Source organism: Acomys minous, assembly GCF_964271855.1.
Source record: "Acomys minous genome assembly, chromosome: 11".
Lineage (NCBI taxonomy): Eukaryota > Metazoa > Chordata > Mammalia > Rodentia > Muridae > Acomys > Acomys minous.
Window position 1 is genome coordinate 4,431,015 of NC_140492.1, and position 17,137 is coordinate 4,448,151.

The 17,137-nt window shown below is 49.5% G+C and overlaps 1 protein-coding gene across 2 annotated transcripts in view; it reads right to left on the minus strand.

Annotated features, from left to right (window-relative positions):
* The window catches only part of SIM2 (SIM bHLH transcription factor 2), a 42,221-nt gene that overhangs the window by 21,424 nt on the left and 3,660 nt on the right, over positions 1-17,137 (minus strand). For both annotated transcript variants that reach the window (XM_084801821.1, XM_084801822.1), the window contains exons 2-4: positions 11,440-11,522; positions 8,672-8,761; positions 365-473 (exon numbers count right to left, since the gene is read on the minus strand). In XM_084801821.1, coding sequence (XP_084657947.1) covers positions 365-473; positions 8,672-8,761; positions 11,440-11,522 — 282 coding nt within the window. The remainder of the gene's footprint in view (positions 1-364; positions 474-8,671; positions 8,762-11,439; positions 11,523-17,137) is intronic.

Genomic DNA, 17,137 nt, shown 5'->3' on the forward strand with positions numbered 1-17,137 from the left:
CCACCCAGTGTCTCACATTCTCCCTTCCCTGGTTCTGATCTCAGAAGCAGCAGGCCGGGTCTCGCCTCATGCCAGACTGCGCTGGAATTTTGAACCTGGAGCGTGTGAGGGAAACAGCCTGTGACCCAATGCTGAGCAGCTTATGGCACCTATGTCAGCTGAAAACACAGGCAGCGCGCTCAGCCTGGCGCACAAAGCCCCGGCCTTGCTCCAGACCGCTGCCGCAAGCAGCACAGAGGCCTACGTGTAGCTACACACACTGGGTGGATGCTGCTGCCGCTACCTGGCCCAAGCCCAGCCCGTCAGCAAGTGGGGGAAGCGAACCCTGGGGACGGTTTCCTGTGCTGTGGAGGACATGACGGACCTTGGAGCAGATGATGGTGCAGTGGCGGGTGGGCTGTCAGGACCGCTGTCATCTCGTCATGGTCCGAAGGATGAATGTATTCATAAATACTGTTGCCTGTGAGCTCCACCTGCCATAGGAGGAAAGGATCGGACACATCATAGGTCTCTCCAGGGTGGGTGCAAGGGGCAAGAGGACAGATCTGGTGTGCTACATGCTCACATTGTGCCAGGGGCAGGGCTCTCATCTGTCTCTCCTTGCTGCGCACACCTTAGCCAAATGCAAAGGTGGAAGCATGCTCTTTGAAGAGCTCTGAGCTGTGCCCCTACCCCATCCCCCTGAGAAAGCCAAGAGCATGGCCTTGAGCTTGCGGAGAGTCCTAAGCATAAGAGGTAGACAGGGCAGAGGACAAACTGAAGGGTGGTCGTGGTGCCTGTGGATAGAGGCCAGGACGGTGTCCTTTAGACAGAGAACATCTCAAAACACTCAAGCTGGGACTTTCCCGATCACTGTCACTCACATGCTATGTAAGGACAATGGCCAGCTGGGGACCAGCTGCCTTGAGCCTTCTGCACCCCCTGGAGAGCCATGTCCACTCAGAGGCTGGCCAGCCGGGGACTCCCGTGGCCAGAGGAAGACTCCTGTGACACTCAGACAAAGACCCCTCTGTGTCAGCATGGAACCACGCCCCAGGCACCGCCAGAGCTCCCTGGTGTTGCCAGGAACATGTCTCTGACCTTCCTGGTCCAAAATGTGTTTATTCTGTGGACCCACAGATGGTGTGGCTGGGTCCCTCTGCATGACCTGTGACCTGAGGGGGCGGGGCTTAGGCAACAGGCAGTTACTTCCTGAGGTTACTATCTCAACATTTAGATGTCACCAACTCCCAGACACACTCCACAGCAGGCCATAGGCAACATCCGAGCTGGACAGGGCCCTGAAGCAGCCTCCCGTGCAGTGAGGGTGGCTCTTAGTATTAGAACTACAATCAAAAGAGTTGGGGGGTTGACCAACAACACATCGAGGCAGCATACCCAGTATTACTGGGGGGAGGGACCCGGGACTGGTGGAATGAATTCTATCAGGGCCAGTGGGCCTCAGAGCCCAGCCAGCGTAGGGAGAAACTCCGAGAGCACACCAAAGTGCCCTCGGATGGCAAAACAGACTTCTCGCCCCTGCCTGGACAGCGGAGAGAAGCTGCTGCCATCCCAGGTCTCAGACTCCTTGTTAGGTGGGTGGTCCTGAGGGCACACCCAGAGCTGGTTGCTGTGGGTCACAGGATCATCTTGTGCCACCTCAGGAAGCAGCTTGGTGACGCGCTTTCCCTGGAGCCACAGCCTCACATTAGCGCCCAGCCCCAGCCACGAAGCAAGCGAAGAAGCCTCGACTCTGCTTCGCCAGATCTTCCAGCTTGTCAAGACGGGAGAGTTACTTTTCCTTCTCATACACATTACAGTTCTAAGTCTTGCCCCGCCCTCCAAAAAAAAAAACCATCTACCATTATATTTTCTTCATCGTGTGTGGAGTCTTTCCTTCCAAAACTATACAAACAGCAAAGGGAGAAATTCAAGCCCAGAACTTTCCCTTCCCCTCTCTCCCCCCCTCCCCCTCCCACTTAACCCACATTCCAAACTCACATAGAGCGTATAACTTCAAAAAACATGTGTAAATCAGACTGGATTATTGGTTACTTGTGTTTGTGTGTGCATATGCATAAGTGTCTGTGTGTGCGAGTGCGTGCACGCATGCACGTGCATGTGTGGGAGGAGCCACACCCATGTGGAGGCCAGAGGACAACTTGTTAGATTTTGTTCTCTCCTTCCATCACTTGGGGTCTGGAAATTGAACTTGTCTAAAGATTGGGGTTACCCGCTTTGGTGACAAGCACCCTCACACCTGAGCCATCTCCCCCGCCAGAGGATTTTATTATAAAAAAATAAAGAATAAAAATGAATCCTTTTTCTTGCACAGCACTCTTGTTAATCCCTAAAAGATGGGTAACCAGCCACCTTGAAGCTGGCTGTTTGAGACAGGAACATTACATTTCTCTGAAGGCGTCTGGTGGAGTTGAAAGGTCCCAGCCAACAGTTGGAAAACTGACTCCATCTGGTTTTCCCTCCCTCCCTCCCTCCCTCCCTCCCTCCCTCCGTCCCTCCCTCCACTCCCACCCCCTGTCCACTCCCCACCCCCCAACCTACTTTCAATGGCTAATTTTAAAAACAAGATAAACTAGAGGCTGAATGGGTTTTACGTTGCCTGGTTATTTCTCCTTTACTTTGTTTGAAGGAAGCAAGCATTTATGTATGAAAAAAAGCTGAGTCAAGTGACATCTCTGCAGACAACATCTTCAGAGAGTGTGACTCTGCCGGTTATAGAACAGCCCTGCCTTTTAATTAGGCTGTTTCGTCTGGTTTCGAAGCTCCTGTGTCGTGACAGGTGGGAGGACAAGGCAGGCCAGGATTTGTGGATGAAGGACTTGGTTTTCTGACCTCTGGCGTCCATTACAGAATGAATGGGATTGTCTAGGACGCCCAATAACCTTCAAACAATGGAAATGTCTTCACAGAAAAATACGGAGTAATGTATAACAGTGCTGACCTTAACTCAGAATTACGGTTGACACGGAGTTTCCTGTATCTCTATATGTATTCGTGCTTTTAAATGCTGAAAGGGGTGCAGCTATCTCACCCACCCAAATGTATAAGACTCTATAGATGCGTATTTGTCTCGATGAAACTCCGCAGGCCTCATATCTCGGCCTTATTAACACAGGACTGCAGTGTGCTGCTTTAGTGTAAAAAACCCTGACCCTGACCCTGACCCTGACCCTGACCCTGACCCTGACCTTGACCCTGACCCTGACCCTAACCCTAACCCTGAGTACAAAAGCAGCGACATTCCTGCTAAAGAGCTTCTTCATGTTCTACTGTCTGGTGTCTTCCTGCCTACAAAGCTGACATGATAAAGCTGACAGCGAAGGGGCGGGTTCCGTGTGGAAAAGGCAGTCACGCGGCCCCTAGGAAATGTGCGTAGCTCTGCTTGGGTGTTTGGCTGGGTAAAGCAGATGAAGCATTTTAAATTAAGATGGTTTAGGCTTCAGAGCTCACGCTGTGTAAACAAGCTTAGGACGCTGCCCTTTCTTCCCAGTGTGAGAGGGTCCTGTCTCCTGCCCACAACCGGCATGGCTGCTATTTGTATTGGCCAGTTTTGGGCATCCTTCTCAGTTATTGCATTTTTCGGTATGTGCCCCATAAACAGCTATTTCACATACGTGTATATGTCTTTGAAAATGAGTATTAGTTACCTAGATGTTGTATAACATAACTTTGTTAGATTTAAACCATATGGATACTTAAAGCATATGTACAACTCTATTTCCCCTTCATCAAATATGGGTGAAATGATTATATTAACATAATGAAGGAAGAAGGGAAGGTTCATGGTTAAAGAGTCCTCCCCAAATACCATCCAGAGACATTAAGCGTGTCTGTATGCTTTATGTATGAGCACAGACACTGGCTTGATTTGGGGCCTGAAGAGTCTCTATTCCTGACATGTGGAGCTGAGCTGGGAACACAACTCATGCCCTGGGATTAGTTCCGTCACTTTAAACCAGAGTTTGACGGCAGTGACCACATTTGTTTACTAACTGAAAAGCAAAATTCTGAGCTGGAGAGATGGCTGAGAGGTTAAGAGCACTGGCTGCTCTTCCAGAGCACATGGTGGCTCCCAACCACTTATAGTGAGAGCTGGTGGCCTGAGAAATATATTTCTTATTCCAACATTTATTTTTATTTTTATTATTAAGTTTTTTTCTTTTTTTTTCATTTCCTTCTTTCTTTCTTTTCTTTTTTATTGTTGTTGTTGTTCAAGACAGGGTCTCTCTTTGTAGCCTTGGCTGTCCTGGATTCACTTTGTAGACCAGGATGGCCTTGAACTCAAAGTGATCCACCTGCCTCTGTCTCCCAAGTGCTGGCATTAAAGGCGTGCATTACCATACCCAGCTCCAGCATTTATTTTAAAACTGCAATAACAGCCTTTAAATGGGGATGGATTTATTACACATGAAGGATTTTTTCCCATCTCAATTGTATCATTCTGACGGAGCGAGCCCTCTCTGTGAGCTCTCCTACCGCCCGGGCTAAAGGCGGGTGGTGCTCCCTGTGGTCCTCCACTGCTGAGTGTAACCTGGACTCTACAGGAGCATCATCTGAGTGGAGCTGGGCATTCTGTGACCACAGAACGGCATCACAGAACTAGAAGCTATAAAGCAGTCTGTCATTCCTCAGAAAGCACTAAGTTTATTCCATAAATCTTTCTAATGTTACTTTATTTTATTTTCTGTTCCAGGGATCAAACCCAGGGCCCCATGCCACATGCCTGCCACCGAACTATACCCCCACCTCAACACTTTTATCTCTAGTGACTTGGTTTAAGAACCATCTTTAAATAATTTAATAGCATGGATGTTTGTTATATTGGCCTCACATTTGCTAATTACACAAGTAACGTCAAGGATACAAAGCCTGCTTTTTTCTTGTTGGCTTTTCGTTTTCTGAGACGGGGTTGCTCTGTGTGGCCCTGGCTGTCCTGGACCAGGCTGGCCTAGAACTCAGAGATTTGCCTGCCTCTGTCTGAGTGCTAGGATTAAAGGCGTGCCCCCACCACAGCCCAGCATGCAAAATATGTTTTAAAAAGTAGTTGGCTTGGTATCCTATTCGATATTTCTCTTTACTGTTTAAATAAAGAAGACAGAAAAGCAAAACAAAACAAACACTGAAGATCTGCCTGGCTTTCCCTCTGTGGCGTTGATCATCAGGAGATGGGTTTGGGAGAAAGATTTGCTGTTGATTATTTTAATAGCTCACCAGGGACCCCCAGACACAAGAGGCTCGCTGCACAGCAGCAACGGCAACAGCTAGAGCAGCTAGCAGCGAGAGCTGCTTACTGGGGCTCCAAACCTCCGCACAGTTGGTTTGGCTGCACTCTATTTAAACTGTTCTGTCTTTAGGAGGAACAGAGTCAAAAGGTATCAAAAGGCTGTCTTTTTGCAACATAGTAGCATGTGGCCCCTCTCCCCTTTCAAAAAACGATGCCATGGAGTTTTATTTCTGGGCCAAGCCAAAAGGAAACATGATAGGCTGGTGGTGGGGCTGCCTGGCTTTCCTTCTGCAGAGTTAATCGGGAGCGGGGAGCAGGACCAGGATCTGTCACCTTCCCGTGCTTTTGGCCGTTCATAGAGTCTTCACAGTCAACTCATCCTGTTTCACACGTGAAAAGAGAAAAGTGACCAGGAGGAGCTGCCTGCTGGGCCCAGCCACCTGCTGGAAGGAGAGGCTAACCCTGACTCCCCCAGGACGCAGGCCGGGCCAGCACGTTCCAGAACAGGTACCCGGGAGGCCTCTACACCTCAAACGAAGCTGCTAGTGCATTAGAAGCCTCAGTCTGCGCCCTGAGAGACAGTCAGAGGTCTTACTTTATTATTTAAATTATGTCCCATTAAGTGCCGGTCCCACCAGACCATGACAACCATAGAACTCATCCTCCTTTTTCCTTTGACTGCTAGGAAGCTCAGATCTAAGTTTAACATTCAATAGTGACTTTATTGTTTTAAAAGATTGCTGACTGGCCAGCCTCAAAGTGTGTGAGATGTTCTGTCATATTTACAACGTTATTGCAGAACTATCAGTGATTTTAGAGATTACAGATGAAAGTGAAAAATAATCTGATCAAAGTCATTTGATCAGGTCAAGAGAACAAACTAGCCTGGGTACAGCTAAAAGGTGTGATCTAGGGGCTGGAGAGATGGCTCAGAGGTTAAGCACATGGACTGCACTTCTGGAGGTCCTGAGTTCAAGTCCCAGCAACCACATGGCGGCTCACAACCATCTGTAATGTGATCTGATGCCCTCTTCTGGCCTGCAGGTGTACATGCAGGCAGGACACTGTATACAAAAATAATAAATAAATAAATATTTTTTAAAAGGTATGATCTAGAAATTCATAGAAGAATAACCATAAGAAATGCAGACACAATCTCCCTCTCTCCTTCCCCTTTTCTTTCCTGTTTCGGGGATTGAACCTGAGACCTTTGTACAGTCAGTGCTCTACCAATGAGCTCTGTTCCCAGCCCTATAGATCAGTAAGTACATTTCATGTTGTCAGCAGCATTTCCAGTCTTACAAGTGTGTCAATCCTATGAGACAAGTAAGTACAAGAGTTAAGCCTTAGTAAACTGTATTCAGAAGAGCTGTGTTTTTTTTTTTTTTGAAGGAAGAAGAGAAGAGGAAGAAGGGAGAAGGGAAAGTGGAGGAGGAGGGCCGTAGAGGGAGGGAGGGAGGGAGGGAAGAGGAGCTGCGGTTGAAGAAAAAGAAACCACCAGCTAACTGTATTGTGCAATTCACTTAATTTGCTTGACCAACCCAGAGGCAGGAACCCACTTAGACAGAGAAGGGCAGGTGCGTAAGAGGGAGCTAGCTATACACCAGTGGCAACAGGCATTGGGGTTTTTTCGTCTAGTTTGGTTGGTTTTTGGTTTATCGAGACAGGTTTCTCTGTGTAGCCTTGGCTGTCCTGGACTCGCTTTATAGACCAGGCTGGCCTTGAACTCACAGCGATCCGCCTGCCTCTGCCTCCCTGAGTGCTGGGATTACCCTGGCTCGACAACATGTTTTAAAATGTGTTGCCAGAAGAAAAAACAAAAATACTGCACCACAGGTGGATTTCTAAATTTGATGATTTTTTTTTTCCTTTCAATGAGAAAGCTTCATTCTCGCTTAACAACAAGAAAATGCCTGCAGTTCGGAGTCCTAAAGTGCCTCTCAAAGCCCATTTTCCATCTTTATCACTAATCCCAGTGCCTCCCACTGTCTGTCCCACTGGCAGCTCATAATGCAGAGAAACGTTTAGTTCCTACTTATATAAAAACGGTGACATCCCAAATGAGTTTCTAATCTTTGTGTTTATAGCCATAGACAAATGCCCACCTCAGCCTTCATCGGAGAAGCTTCTATTTGCCCTGGAGGATGGTGACTGCACAGACTCACTGGCAGCTCAAGAGAACGCGTAAAACCCGACTTCCCAGCCCTAACCGGGACATCTCTACCCCGCCTCTAAGACTCAGGAGCGCGGTGGAAGAAGGGAACCGCAAGAGTTTAAGAGGGAAACAAAAACAAAAACAAGGCTGTGAGCCCATCTTCTGGATGACTTGCAACTTCAACTCTGAGTTCTCAGCAGCAGCACGGGCAGCTAGAAAATGCCGGCAAGTTAGAGCTGCACGGAAGCGGGCCAAATAGGCCTGACCACAAGCATGGGCGGGGGAGGGGCTTGGAGGCCCCACCCCTTGCTGCTGACTATTGGTTACTGACCGCTGGGCGAAGGCGAGCCCACGCCTTTAGCAGTCTGCTCGCAGACCAGCTCGCTAGGCTCCCGTGAGCAACTTCAAGCCTCAGTCGCACCGAGGACTCCAGTTAAACTCGGCTGGTCACAAAACAAAACAACAAAGACGACGGGAACGCTGGGAAAGAAGCTGACAGTGATGTGAGGGAGAAAAGAGACGGTGGAGGGAGGGAGCAGTCAGATGCACACAAGCACATATGAAACCGGGCAAAGAAGGGCTGTTTTTTAAAATGTGGCTTGTCACCATGAGCCACGGTGAGAATAGGAGTGGCCTTCCCTCCAGCCTCTCTCTGACGACCGTGTGCCTTTAAGGACTCCAGCAACTCTCTGGGGACAGACGAGCTGAGTCCACCTATTCTTCTAATGAACTGACTCTGAAAAAGTCCTGAAGAAATCAGGACCTTGCAAAAAGTAGCGAGCTGAGTTTTATGGCTTTCTATCACAGTGTATAAAATGCCTACTGAACAACCACTGAACTGGGGAAAGGAAAAAAAAAACTCAGGAAAACTGACTCTGACTTCTGTGGGACCAGCACATGGGTCCACACCTTCCGGGTTGGCCTCCTCAGTGTGCATGCTACACAAAAGCCACGTTGAACGAGAGCTCGCCTCTTGTCTACACCACACCTGATATCACGTGAGCCCAGACAGAACGGTTCCCCCTTGGGGAAGCTCTTTTTGGTGACACTTCACATTACTAAGGAATCTTACAAGATCTCAGGACAGGGCTGGCCACAGCTGGGATATACTGACAGAAACTTCAAAGGGGGTAGGGGGGTACAATATAATTTGAGGAACCCCGTGTGTAATGTCCAAAGAAGGGAGCTTTGTAGTTATGAATGGTGCTCAAACATAAAAGCAGGTTGGACAAAGCTATCAGGACTATTAACATTTGATATTTCAATGGCCCATCGAATGAGGCAGTACCTACCTGGGACAAGCCTAAGTGGACAGAAGCCGTCTCAGATATATACATGATTTTGCCATCAGAGGCCACCACAAAAACAAATCCATCCAGAGTCTGCAAAAGAGAAAGTGGCAGGTGAGAGATTACAGTCAGACTCAGCAGTGAATGCAGCCACGGAAGGGGATGGGCTGGTAGCTGTGGCTTTGTGGGGGAGAGTGTTTGCTTGGCGTGCCTGGGGCCCTGAGGCAAAACTGTATATGTGCACACTCGGTCCAGTCCGAGAAGAACTTAAAGTCTAGGGCAATCGGGACGCTCAACTTCCCGAGCCAGGCTCTTAAAGCACATTTAAAACAATCTTATATCCATCCGCATTACAGAGACCAGGCAAAACATTTGAGAAGTCCTAACCCACTCAGCTTGACCGTCGTGGCTTTATTTTAGCACTTAGACTGAATCAGAACCCAGCGGCGTTCTATGGTTCTTAGGGGAGCCCCACAGGCTACTTAATGTGGGAACTGGCAGCCGCTTATACCACTAGGACCAAAACTTTATTCGCCACAGTTTTCTAGTTACCCCTAAGTACCATTTGAATAGTAAATTCCTGCCACTGCCGTTCCCTACAAAATAAAACAAAATGTTCGATTATTCTACCAGACCACGTCTACAGAATCAAGCATTTAGACTTTGAAAGATCAAATGACCTTTTGCTAAAGACAAGGAGGAAAAAAGTATCGATTTCTGAAAAATGAAACCGACTCCGATGAAATTCTGATTTCTGTCCTGAGTTGGCTGACCTTCCAGAAATAACATGAGATTGTAAAAAGTGATTCAGGTAAGAAAGAAAATAGCAACTGCGTCGACAAGGGCAAAAAGATGAAAAACTTTCTGAAAAGAAGAAACTGCACTGTATTTACTCATTCATATCTTAACATCAGGAACCAAAAGGGGGCAATAAAGTTGGTAAGAGCTCCCTACAACTCACAATTGTGCACCCATAAAAATATCCCAAATTTAATTTCTGGCTACAAATTCTATTTTTACAGCATGTAATTGAAACCAGATTACTGTTGGGTTTCTTAAACACACACACACACACACACACACACACACACACACACACACACTCTCACACACACACACACACAGACACTCCTTTAAAGGATTGGAGACGGTAAATAGGATGGAGTAGGAATGAAATTTGAAGACATCTTAACATTCTGCTGTATCACGTATTTTGCTACCAAAATTCTTTGTCATTTACCCTGTCGTTACCTTCATTAAACTGAGGGTAAAATCACTTTTAAAAATAGGGTTTTGGTTTTTTTTTTTCCTAATTCTAACTTCGTAGTGTTTTTCTCAAGGAATCAGCGACATTCCAGATATGGAAACCAAAAATCAATTTCTAACTTTTTGATCTGGATGCTGAACTCCAATTTCCCTTAAGAAATGCCAAATATATTTCTCACTGTATAAGGAAATGAGTGGAAGTCTTTAAAAGTTATGATTAAAAACTGAAAGTTGCCAGCAGTAACTTTTTAAAAAGTGGAAGTGTGGCACGTCACCGTCACCGACTCCCACACCCGACAGGCAGCGTTCACTTTACCCACCTGGTCCTTCCTAAGTACCTCAGCGGCTTGCTGTCCCCGTGCCACTGTCACAAATAAGAAGGGGTTTGAAGTACGCAAACAGCCCTCCCTGGCTCCGAGTGAGCTCCCAGTGACCCTTTGGGGGCACAAGCTCGAGGATGCCACCCTACTATGCCACTTCTGTTTGCTAATGCTGTAAAAGTTTCAGGCTCCAAATACCACCACACTCCTTTGTCTCCTACTCCCGGGCGTGCAGTTTTTAGGTTACACCCAAGGCTTGCGGCAAAGCTTTTTTCTCCCACCTAAACTACTAGGGCCTTCGGCGTTCCTTTTTTTTTTTTTTTTTTCAGAAAACACAAAACAGAGGAAGGAAATGCAAAATAGCCACCAGTGGACATTTTTCGGTGGCAGAGACAAATGACGGGGGTAGGGTCGGGGTGGGAATGAATCGAGTCGTTGATGGGATTCTGAGAAGGGCGTTTGAGATGGGAGGGAGGCGGTGTTGTCCTCAGCTACCCCAGCCGCTGATGTGGAAGTGGCCGCGGGCTCTGAGGCTGCCCAGCGATGACCAGCTGTGACCAGCTCGGCCACGGCCAGGCGCGAAGTCAAGATAATAGCGATCTAGAGCTGTGGGGTGGGAAGCCCAATGCCCCATGGAGGACGCCCCATATCTAGGTGATCGATATAGGTCACGGAACTAAACCAATCCGTTTTGCGATCTCGAGTATGTTACTTCTAACTTTCACGTCCTCAGTTTCCCATTTAGAATGAAATGAGGTGGTGCAGCGAGATGAAAACGTTTTGGAAAGACTCTGGCCTGGGGTGGGGGTAGGGGAGCAAGGACAGTTCAAGATTTGAGTTCTGCCTCAGTCGCCTCAACTGCGAAGCTGTCTCCCAGCGAGCGCGAGCCCAGCGAGCCAAGCAAAAGCATCAAGGACTCAGCCCTGCTTCGGACCTCGGGGCATGGGTGACAGACACTGTGGTGCTGTCAGGGGTGCAGGTTGCGGGTAGCACTGGCCTGACTCTGCACTCTAGATTTTTAAGATTTATGCAGGGCCCTGTTCTTTTCAGACCAGAGGCAACCCAGATCCCCGAACCGAGCCCATTCCTGGTCTCCTCTGCAGCCTGGTGGCAACACGGGGAACCCCTCCCCACTTCTGCTACCCGGCCACACTGACTGTGAGGACACTCGTCCAGCGGCTCTACCTGCAGCAAATGGGATCCCAGCTCTTTGGCCACGCTGTCCAGGGGCCCTGTTCTGCTCGGCTGTCCCCACGCGTCTCCTAGACCTGTGACAAGGGAATAAAGCAAATCATTTAATCACAGTACCCAGAGACGCCAGGGCTCCAGTTACGTGGAACCGGCAGCCTGCTCCAACCTCTACCTGACCTCTGCCACCCACCGCCTGCGTTCTCTCTGACAGAGTCTTAAAAACCTAAAGCACCACAGCTTTAGGTGTAGCATGCCTTTAATCCTAGCACTAGGGAGCAGGAGGCAGAGGCAGGAGGATCTCTGAGTTCGCCAACCGGGGATACAGAGAAACCCTGTCTCAAAAAAAAAAAAGAAAAGAAAATAAAAGAAAAAGAAAGAAAGAAAGAAGCAACACACACACACACACACACACACACACACACACACACACACGGACATAAAACAAAAAGTCCAAAGCCCACAGCTGGGGCTGGGAGAGGGGGAAGTTGGGGGCTCATATAGACTCTCAAGCTGGTCCAGCCCACCGCTCCCGAGGGCAGCTCACACGCTTTGAAATCGCTGTTTTATTTGAAATGCCACAAAGTAAACTAATCTGCTTTGAAACTGACCATCCTGAGAGTCAAACGGTATTGATTTGAATATCCCCCCACCCCCCACCCCCCACCCCCCACCCCCCGCAGCACCTGTGCTGTGGCCTCTTCCCATTCCGGACCCAGCGCAGCCCTCAAAGATCCTCAAGTCTCATGACTCTTTGTCCTCTAGGTGCTTAACAGCATCTCCTGGAACAAGGTCGGCTTCTATTCCAGAGCTCCAGGCTCACTTAGGAGGCTTTTCAGGGCACTTGTCACACAATCTAGAGTCCCCCGCATTCCGTCCACCTACTGGGACACCTTAAGATCTGAGGAAATTGCCACCACCTCCTTTCCACCCCAGAATGCCAGGGGGGGCATTGACAAGCCAGTCTCCCTCCCCCCCTCTCCCCGTGTCCCAGGCTTGACTGCTGTGACCCAGCAGAGTCACAGCTCCAGCCTTCACTCCACACCCTCAGAGTCTCTGCCTGGGTGAGCCGTGTGTCCTCTGAGGAACTGTAGGCTGGGCCAAATCTCCACTTGCTGGAGTGCCTTAAGTGTGGAGGTCACAGGCCACTTGATAGGGGTGCATACTCTGAGCAGGCACCCTGGCCGGCCTTAGCACATCTTGTGTGGCTACAAAACCCCTCAATATGGTCAGTGTCCTCAGTGTCCTAAGTGTCACCACTGACATGTGACCTCTGGGCTTCCTGGAAACCATTTGGAAACTAAAAAAAAAAAAAAAAAAAAAGGGGGTGACCTCTAATTTCTGCTCCCAGGTTTTCCCAGGGAGATGTGTGTATTTACACATATCCCCCAGCGCCAGGCAAAGTCCTAACTTGTTTTCCCTGGTCCTTTGGGCTCCGCCTATGAGCAAGGGTGGTTCTAATTCAGCTCCCCTCCAAGCGTCCCACACTAATCCCCCTAGAGCACCATTTGCTTCAGGCTAGGTACTTGTGGAGTGGAGAGCTGGGGCATCAGGCCTCTAAACCCATTGAAACAGCCCTGGAAAGAACCAAGGTGTAAAATCCCCTGATGTTCACAGAGAAGAACAAATTTAGTAGCAATCCAGGGAAACTTAATTTCTGAAAATGGACAGATGTGTCCCGGTGACTGTCCCCTGCCTCTGGGCCTTCCCTGGGTTTGAGTAGTGCTCAGGCCAGACAGCCTTCCCTGACCCTTGACCCCCAGTGCACAGCCTTCCCTGACCCTTGACCCCCAGTGCACTGTCTTCCTACTCTTCATCCTCCTCCTTGCCCTCCTCCTCCTCTCCTCTTCCTTCTCCATGTTTCTGGCTTTCCAGAATCTTCCCATTTGGAAATGATCTCCACCCAGAAGCCTCTGTCTGGCTTCCTAGAAAACCTGTGGTAGATCTTGTCCTCGGAGCACCAGGCACATAGGGCTATTTTTAGTATAATTCAAATACCTGGATGTTTTCATACATCATTATTCTTTTCCTGAAACTTCTTGAAAATATTCTTCTTTTGGATCTGGCAGGGGGTGGCTGGGCTGCTTGGGACAATTCCTCCACTCACCACCCCCACCCCCCACCCCCGCCCCAGCCACCTCATCCCAGAGCAGTGGCTCTGCCAGCTGTTCCATTAGAAGCCGCTGCGGGAGAGGCGCGTTCACTCAGCCCATAAAAGTATGCTTTGGGCTGGCCTTCGAGATGGGATAAAGTCAGACTTGTCGTGGAAAGAAGAGTCTTGGTATTGGGAAATGACACATACACTCCCGAAAACAGGGACACCAGGTAGATGGCCTGTATCTATACCCAACCAAGAGATCTGTGTATTTATTTAAAAAGTGAGGGTGGAAAAATAAAAAGCTGAGCAGTGGTGGTACATGCCTTTAATCCAAGCACTCGGGAGGCAGAGGCAGGTGGATCTCTGAGTTAGAGGCCAGCTTGGTCTACAGAGTCCAAGACAGCCAGGGACGTTACACCTGTCTCAAAAAACAAAAAACAAACAAACAAACCAAAACAAAACAAACAAAAAAAAAAACAAAAGAGAGAGAGAGTAGGTTGGGCTGCCCCAGATGTCACAGTTAGTGGTGGCCAGTCTCATGGGGGGGGGGGTGTGCTAAACCTGCTTTTCCCCAAGAAGGAAGCCCAAAGCTCCACCCTCACTTGCAGTCTCCAGTCTTAAGATTGGGCTCCCCAGCAGCATGCATCCTCTACAGGACAAGCTGGGAGCCCAAGAGGCCAGGTTGCATGGTGAGACCCCCAAGAACTTGCTGAGAGCACTTGTGAAGGAACCAAGCCCATGCACCCATTTCTAGTGACTGCCTCTGACATCCTGGGCTCAGCCCTTGGCTTGCCCTTCAGTTTAAAGCCCAATAGTCCCCTGACATCAAGAAGTTAAATATGGTCCCACCTATCTTGGCCTTTTGGTCAGTTGGTCAACAAACAATTCATGAGCAAATATGGGGGTCTCAGGCAGGGTCTTGGGGTACTTGCAGATACAAACCACAGAGCACAAACACTGGACCACAAAACGAGAGATTCAGAACAGAAAGGGGCGGAGAGGGGCTTGGGCTGGCTGCCCACTTGCAACTCAGATGCCCGGGCACTGCTTCCCACACACCACTGATGAGATGGGTTCTGATCAAATTAGGGCCTAGGTTCTGGTGAAAACACTGGGGTTCCAAATTCACCCTTTCTCTCACCTCTCCACACTGGGACCCTTTATAGGGGTCTTGTGGATGTCTGGTGGAGTTAATGCCTCCCTCCTTCTGTGGAGGCGGACTATCTGGCCCCACCCTTCCAAAAAAAAGAAGAGAGTAAAAGCTAGTTAGGAAAGCTCCTCTCCGTAGCCAGAGGCCTGGTCCCCTCTCTCCTCCCCACATCGTTTAAAGTGTCCTCTCATACATCGTGATCTTCAGGCAATCCCAAGGCCGCTAACCTTCTCCACTCTAAAGCATCTTAGCCTTGGGACTGGGTTAGGGAGAACCAGGGTGGGGAGTAGCTGTTTGTCCTCCTGTTTGCTTCCAAGCACCCTACGCTACCTACGCTACCTACCGGCTTCTCTTCTAAGTCTCCCCCCCCCCCAAGCATCACTCTTGTAGAGTGAGGAAGAGGGCATGTTCCTGGGGAAGGGCAACCTCAAGCCAGTTCCAGACTGTAAGTCAAATGGGTGGGGGCGGGGCTGAGGAGCCGGATGCTTGGTTTTTGTTCCCGAAGACACACAGGTCTGGCTACCTGAGCTGGCTAGGTCCCACCACCCCCACAGTATCTCCCACATGGACCCCTGTCCTGGATCAGAAAAGGACTCAGTCCCAGAGGCTGAAACCTCCATATGGGTGTAAAAGTGAGACTTGAGATCTGGCCCTGTGCTTTGCTTCCCCAAGAGAGACACAGCTGGTCCCTGCAACTCACCCCATTTGTAGACCAGATCCCAGTATATTGTCACAAGAAGCGACTTCTCCAGCTCCCCAGCTCCCCTTCCTTGTCATCCTTCTGGCCTCTCCCAGGTCCCCGGAAAAGCCTTACCTGCACCCACCCCCATATCAAATCAACGAGCCAAGAGATGGGTTTAAGAGTAGGCAGAGGCCCCAAGAGGGCCTCCTACTGGTCGGTGGGACAAGGAAGGGGTTGGGGTCAAGCTTTGGGCATCCCCCCACAGACTAGAGAGTACACTCTCTGACAGCAGGGCCGAAAAGCACATGCCCCCCACCCCACCCCACCCCAGCCAGCAACCTCCAAGGTTGAATAAATACTTAGCTTTATTAGGTGCGGGACACAGCCCCTTCAGCAGCACCCTGGAGAAAGCGACCTGGCAGAGACCCGCGCCCCGGACCCATAGGCGAAGCTACATTCCCACCTGCAGCTTCTTAACGTGCATTGCCAGTGCCCTCTCTACTCTCTCCCCCACTCCAAAGCCAGGGGCTGCATCTCAGGCAGGGGCTGCACTAACTCAGAGAGCGGCAGGCTTCAAAGTGCAGCCAGAGAGAGAAGCTTGTAGAGGCGGAAGAGAAAAAGGAAAGCTACATTATTCTTAAAATGTTAGCTTTTTAAAAATTTTTTCAAAACAGGGTTTCTCTGTGTAGCCTGGACTGTCCTAGACTCGCTTTGTAGACCAGGCTGACCTCGAACTCACAGCAATCCACCTGCCTCTGCCTCCCGAGTGCTGGGATTAAAGGCATGCGCCACCACAGCCCTGCTTTTTTATTTATTTGTTTTTGTTTCTTTGTTTTTTTTTCAGTACTCGCTCTTGAAGGTCTTTAATTCCATATAGGCATGTGTCAAGAGTGCCCTCAGCAAAGTTCTGAAATCAAGTCCTTTGGATGGAGAGAAGCAAGAAGCATGACCTAAGTGGGTCCAATCCTCCCCGCTCGGCATTGGACAGAGAAGTGAGGGGGTGTGTGCAACTGAATTTAAACCCAAAGAATCCAGTTGTCGGCACAATTCAGACCTTGCACACCACCTTCCCCAAGCGTGTGTGTGTGTGTGTGTGCGTGTGTGTGTGTGTGTGTGTGTGTGTGTGTTGGTGTGCATTGCTTTCTCAAGTACACTGGGATAAGGTACCTCTCTGCCTTTTTGTCTTCCCATACGAAAATGAGGCAGGAGCTGAGCTTCGATGCCTGAGGCTAGCCTCCTGCTGGGCCCAGAGGAAACACCCACACCCACTATCGGGAAGCCCAAAGGTTCTCTCATAGATGTTGGATTGGTGGAATCTACAGCAGAGGTGGCTCTGTGTCAGGCTGCTAGAAACCAACCACCCTGTGTAGGGCCACACCACCCAGCACAGCTCAGGCTATGCCACAGCCCTGTGTAGCGCCCCCCCTACTCCCAGTCACTCACTGAAGTGTGCCTCTCTTCTTTCTAGCTCTTGTTCCAAATGCTGAGCTGCTCCCCCTCCCCCCTCCCCCCCCACCTCTGCGTACCCAGTCTATCCCTTACGCCAGTTTAGCGTTGGAAAGAAAGCAAAGCGGTAGAAATTGGAGGGCCTTCAGGCCCCCCCTCCAAACACACACACACTTGCCGTTCACGTGTTTCTGGTCAATGAAGTGGTTTTTCCGTTTTTGTTGCAAGGTTCCTCTGTGCCTTTTCTCACTTGCACCCACAACAACGCTGCTGCGCAAATATGGAGTTCTCAGTGAGCCTAATTTACCAAGACAGGGGC